This window comes from Leucoraja erinacea, chromosome 8 (assembly GCF_028641065.1).
Source record: "Leucoraja erinacea ecotype New England chromosome 8, Leri_hhj_1, whole genome shotgun sequence".
Lineage (NCBI taxonomy): Eukaryota > Metazoa > Chordata > Chondrichthyes > Rajiformes > Rajidae > Leucoraja > Leucoraja erinaceus.
Window position 1 is genome coordinate 14,801,477 of NC_073384.1, and position 6,000 is coordinate 14,807,476.

A 6,000-nucleotide genomic window follows, 5' to 3' on the forward strand; every position below is an offset into this window, starting at 1 on the left:
TCAAACACTTCTGTGTTCGATTATCTTCCTACAATGAAGCACCAAGAATAATACAGAGTAATCTATGGCTTTCGTTTAGCCAACCTCAGCAGTAGTCAGCATGTTTGGAGTAAACCCTAATGTTAAGGCCGATATTTGGCAGGATTCATTGCGGAATCACCAGATGATTTTGTTTGTCTTCTCAGCTTGATGATGTGGGCTTCACAACCTGCGGGTGCGCAAAATGGCCATCCTCTCAGAGTTAGAAGCCAGCAGGTTCAAGTCTCATCCAGGGAACTCTTTCTCAACATTAAGGCAAACGTTTGAACAGCGGCCAAAGATATGTTCAGTCTTGTCGTTCATGATTAAAGAATCAGATGACACCAAATACTCCTGTGGTAGCACATTTCAGAGGAAATAGAAGAACAAAAGGAAAACATAATGCAAGAAAAATGAGGCCATTCAGTTCCTTTTTTCTGCTGCACCATTTAATAAGTTGTTGACTGATTCCACCCCGCCCCCATCCTCAACAACCTTGTATTCCACAATTCCGGAAATATCAGTCACGGAGATGCCAGCTTCACAAGCCAATGTGCGGCACGGTGGCACAGCGGTAGAATTGCTGCCTTACAGCTCCAGAGACCTGGGCTCGATCCTGACTACGAGCGCTGCCTGTACACAGTTTGTAAATTCTCCCCGTGACCACGTAGGTTTTTCCCAGATGCTCCAGTTTCCTCCCACATTCCAAAAACGTGTAGATTTGTGGACTAATTGGCTTGGTATAATTGTAAATTGTCCCTAGTGTATAGGATAGTGTAAATGTGCGGGGACTTGTTGGGCCGAATGGCCTGTGTCCGTGCCATATCGCTAAGCTAAACAAGGCTTCAGCAGACTGATGCATCACACGACCTGGGAGGTCTCATCTCTCCGGCAAAACATTAACAGTTTGGACACCCTAAATGCTTTCTCGAGTGAATGCAAGAAACAGCATTTCGAAGAGAGTTTTCCTGGCTGTGATTTATCCATCAACCACTGGTGAAGCACTCACTGGCCACCATCACATGTCAACTGTGGCACACACACACACTGCCGGTCACGTTTCCTACATTACTCTTCAGAAGTGGGTGATTGCACGGAGGTCATGAATAGAGCAGTGCAAATGCAGTTGATGTTTATTGCTCGGGAAATAAATGCTTTTGTGTAAAGGGAAGCAAGCTCATCATGCAATTACTGGCTCTGGGGAAACTTGGGAAACTGCCAGACACCAGTAAATCAAGATCCAAATGGGAGGCTCTGTCTTATGTTACCGAATCAATTGAATTCCCCAGACAGGACCAAACTGACACCAATGACACCACCACCACCACCACCACTGCCTGGTCTTCCTACACAGCAGCCACTAGTTAGGAGATGAGACCGATCTTGCATTCCTGCATCGGGCCCAAATAGAACCACATTGCCAAGGAATGCTTCATCCAGTGACCAATGGGACAAAAAACAATGGAACATACTGCCCCCGAAGTTAGGGCCTTATGCACCGTTTCCCCCTTTCCAACACATTTCCTGATTGCCAGCTTTCTCTTCTCCCCCATAACCCAACACCCTTTTAAACCATCCTCATTCCTCCAACCCTAACTTATCAATTGATTCCTTTATCTTCTTCCATTCTAGGGCCAGCATTAAACCCTTTAACCCCAGGGGCAATTTATCGTCCATCCTCAACCCCGTTGCTGCCGAGAGTATTGGATACAAGGATGTGGAGAAAAGCAACATCCTAGTGATGAAGCCGAATTTTAGTTAAAAATATAAGAAGATATTAAATTGGTTTCTGGGCTAGCTTACAGCTTATATTTAGTGTCAAATTAGGCTTGCCTTAGGTTGCGGTGTGTGAGATAATAAATCCTATAACATTGTCTCCCAAGTGACAGGAAAAGAGAAGGAGCTAGAGAGATATCTTTGAAAGTAAGATGCCATAAACCAAATGACCAATGTTTATGGGGGAGGAGGCGATAGAGGAAGAGAGACATAGTTGGTCACATCTTTGAAGCAAGAGGCAATAAAGCAAATGGCCTATGTTTATGAGGGACCAAGTGACAAAGAAGAACCAGGGAAGTGGAGATAAAATGACCTAAAGCAAATGGCCAATGTTTTTAGTATATCTTGTACCATGTAAACAAAAGGCCTTTGATGTGATGCAATCTGTGGAAACCTTTTCCTGTACCTCTGACATGACTAATGTCTGTGGAATGTGCTAAGGGGACAAAAAAACCCTATTTAAGGCAATGTAATTCTGTTGTTCAGAGAAGAGGACCGAGGACAGTTAAGTGTCTACATTGGTCACTTAGCTGGAATTCTCGCTCCCTTCCATCGGCCGATGTTAAGTAAAGTTTTGAACTGGTCTACCAAACAGTTTGTGTCGTGTCTGTTTATTAAGAAGCGAACCTGGTTTAGTAGTTATAAAAGTAACTTTTTCACTAGCTGTAGCCCTGATCATCAGCACTCCGCCACGAGTAGGGCTTCCAGCACGACTCTTCCACACTGGTATCCACGCAATAATGTGGAAAATGCCCATGGCATGTCCTGATCATAAGAAGCTAAACTAATTCATTCCAATGAATCAATCAAAATGAGTAAAGGTGTCAAGTAGGTCGCGCTATCAAGTGGTATTTTCAAATAAACTGCTCACCAACTCAGTCTGGGTCTCACCAAGAGCCAGTCACCGCTGCTTAGGTTCAATAATGTACCAAAGGGCTGAATTATAGGGAACCTCTTCTTGCGTATGGCGTGCACAGCCTAAAGTCCCTGTCCCACTGTACGAGGTAATTCAAGAGCTCTCCCGAGTTTAAAAAAAACAAAAGAAACTCATGGTAAGCACGTAGAATGTACGTCACGAGTACTTCGGAGCTCGGGACGTCTCTTAGCGGCTCGTAACGCTAACGGCAGGTACTCGGGAAACGCAGTAATCTCGTGAAGATTTTTCAACATGTTGAAAAATGTCCACGAGAGCCCCGAGTACCGACGAGTGGCTATTACCATAATTCTCTGAGTTCGAATCAGGAGAAATTCGGGAGAATGTCTTGAATTATCTCGTACAGTGGGACAGCCCCAACTTGTACTATTTGATCTTATTTGATTGTGCAGGCAGGGTTGATTGAATTCGTCGAAACAGGGCGGACCACGTGAAGGTTGCAATCTTCCACCCCATTGTAGGGATGAGCTGACAGTAATTGCTCTTGACATCAAGGCAGCATTTGACCGAGTGTGACACCAAGGACCCCTTGTTCTTAATATAGCCAAAGGGGAGGGGAAACACTCCAGTGCTTGGCATCATTGGAGAGTGTAAGAGGAAGATTTACTATTGTCAGTCATAATTCCAACTGTTCCCAAGAGCAGTGGTGCAGGTCTAACATCTTGAGTTGCTTTATCAATGGCCTTTCTAGCATGGGTCAGAATTGGGGAATATTGGTCCAATTTCATTCTCTGCTCAATAAAACAATGTGGTCCATGCTTGCATACACCAAATGCCAGACCATTCATTACCATGACCCACATTTATGCCACACACACGGCATGGCTGCCACTAACATGTCTATCCTTGACCATCTCTGGTGTTACCATTGTCCAGACTGTAGATGGTTATGCAATTATCATTGCATTATCCAATTTGCCTCGCCGGTTTCTAGTCCCCGACCTGCGTTACTGCCTATTCCGTCCCCCCGATCTTCGCTGCCTTTGCCTTTGGGAGAGGGGAGTGAGGGTGGTGTACGGACCCGCTCTGGCAGAGTTGTGCGGGCTCCTGATCGGTATGGTGATTATGCTTAGTTTGAGATGTTCACTGACCATTATTGTTATTATGTGCAGGTCTGTATAATTGCCTGCTGCTGCTATTTATCTTACGGGAAGGGATGTAGATGGTTATGCATGCAACCATATATGTAACTACCTCATTAGCATATCGTCCCTCCCACATTCTATAGTATAACTGTAGTGTCTGCATGTTCCCTCCCTGTTGGGGTTCCAGTACGTGTGTAGACCAGTTGTGGTTAGTACTGGAACGTGTGTTATTAGTGTTTAAATAAAGACCTAGTTAAAGGACTATGGACAACGTCTAGTTTCCTTTACACAGACCATTCCAACAACCAGGAATGTTAACTGGATCAGCCACTGGCACCATAATTACAAGGGCAGGTCAGAGCTTCAGCATCTTGTGGGGAATGACTTTGTTGCCAAATCCATAAAGGCTTTCCACAATTTGTAAGGTGAGAGAGAGAGAGGGGTAGTCTGCTTGTGATAGAGTAACGTCGCAACAGCGTTCCAGAAATTCACCACCAACTGGAACAACACAACTGAATAAACTGGCAGGTAGACAAAAGTGCTGGAGAAACTCAGCGGGTGTAGCAGCATCTATGGAGCGAAGGAAATATGCAATGTTTCAAGCCAAAACCCTTCTTCAGACTGATGTAGGGTCAATAAACTGGCACTCCATCTACCACATAAGCACAATGTCTCTCCACAAACAATAACAGTTGCCCCTCCATCACCTCACCAAACCACTAACCAGAACCCAACAAGATATCCAGAGCCTCAAGGAAGCATTTCCACGTCACAAGGGCAAAAGTGATGGGAAATAAACAATAGGCACTCTTCAGTCGGTCTTAAAACACAACTTGCATGCATGTTGTACGGTACAATCCCTTGAGTCAACTCCACACCAACTCCTCCCCTATCTCATCTGTGGAAGAATCCACCCCCATGACTCCTGCCAGATCCCACCCAGTCAACTCCAACCCCGATGATGCCCCCAGCCCACCTCCCCCCTTCCCCCAGACAACTCATCCTCACCAACCCCCCCCCCCCCCCCCCATCTCCCGCACCACCCCACCCCCCCCCACCACCACCCCCCCCCCCCACACCAACAACTCCCCCCCCAACACCCCCCACCAACAACTCTCCCCCCACCAACAACTCTCACCCCACCTCTCACCACCTTTCAGCCTGATGTCAATCCTCCCCGTACAATTCTTTAAATCAACAAACCGCTGGAGGGACACAGTAGGTCAGGCAACGTGTTGGTCCACGTTCCGGGTCGGGTCCGAGAGTGTAGAGGGAAGATAGACGGACGAGATAGATGCTATAGAAATGCAAGTGTGTGGGGGGGGGGGGTGTGTGTGGGGGGGTGGGGGGTGTGTGTGTGGGTGTGTGTGTGTGTGTGTGTGTGTGTGTGTGGGTGGGGGTGTGTGTGTGTGTGTGTGTGTGTGTGTGTGTGGGTGTGTGTGTGTGTGTGTGTGTGTGTGTGTGTGTGTGTGGGGGGGGGTGTGTGGTGTGTGTGTGTGTGGGGGTGTGTGTGTGTGTGTGTGTGCGTGTGTGTGTGTCTCTCTCTCTCTCTCTCTCTCCAGCAGCATGGACCCCCTGAGGTTCCCAGCCCCGGCTCTGGGGCTCTCGGCTTCCCGGTTACCTGATGCTCCCCATCGCGCCGGTGCCCGGGAGCGGTCGGGCGGCTGCAGGCAGCTGTGCGGCTCCATCCTCGGTGCCGATGGCCGGCAGGCGCTGAGCGTAGCCCCGTGTCCCGGGCAGCAGGTGTCGGCGGTAGCAGCAGCAGCCGCGGCTCCTCGCTAGCAGCGTCCACATGGCCCGAACGCTGAAACAGAAAGTGTGGCGGAGCTAGAGCCCAAATCCAGCCGTTAACTCCACCCTCTTAAAAACACAACGCCCCAGAGCCTCCCCCTGTGCCATACACATCCTCTGTATGAATATTGATTTCTCTAACTCTCTCTTACAGCGTGGAAACAGGCCCTTCGGCCCCCTTGCCCCCTTCGGCCAACATGTCCCATCTGTGGACACAAAATCAAATGCTGGAATAACTCAGCGGTTCAAACAGGATGTGTTGGAACGAAGGAACTGCAGATGCAGAAGACCGACAAAAAAAAATGCTGGAGCAAGTCAGCGGGTCTGACAGCATCTCTGGAGAAAAGGAACAGGTGACGTTTCAGGTCTTATCAGCGTTTTGTGTCTATCTTCGGT

General features: G+C 48.0%; 1 protein-coding gene across 1 annotated transcript in view; it reads right to left on the reverse strand.

Moving 5' to 3' along the window:
• mthfd1l (methylenetetrahydrofolate dehydrogenase (NADP+ dependent) 1 like) overlaps positions 1-5,742 on the reverse strand; it is a 180,891-nt gene extending 175,149 nt beyond the window's left edge. The window contains exon 1 of the mRNA XM_055639023.1: positions 5,435-5,742. Within this exon, the coding sequence (XP_055494998.1) occupies positions 5,435-5,607 (173 nt within the window). The 5' untranslated portion in view covers positions 5,608-5,742. The remainder of the gene's footprint in view (positions 1-5,434) is intronic.
• Between the last annotated feature and the right edge of the window lie 258 nt (positions 5,743-6,000).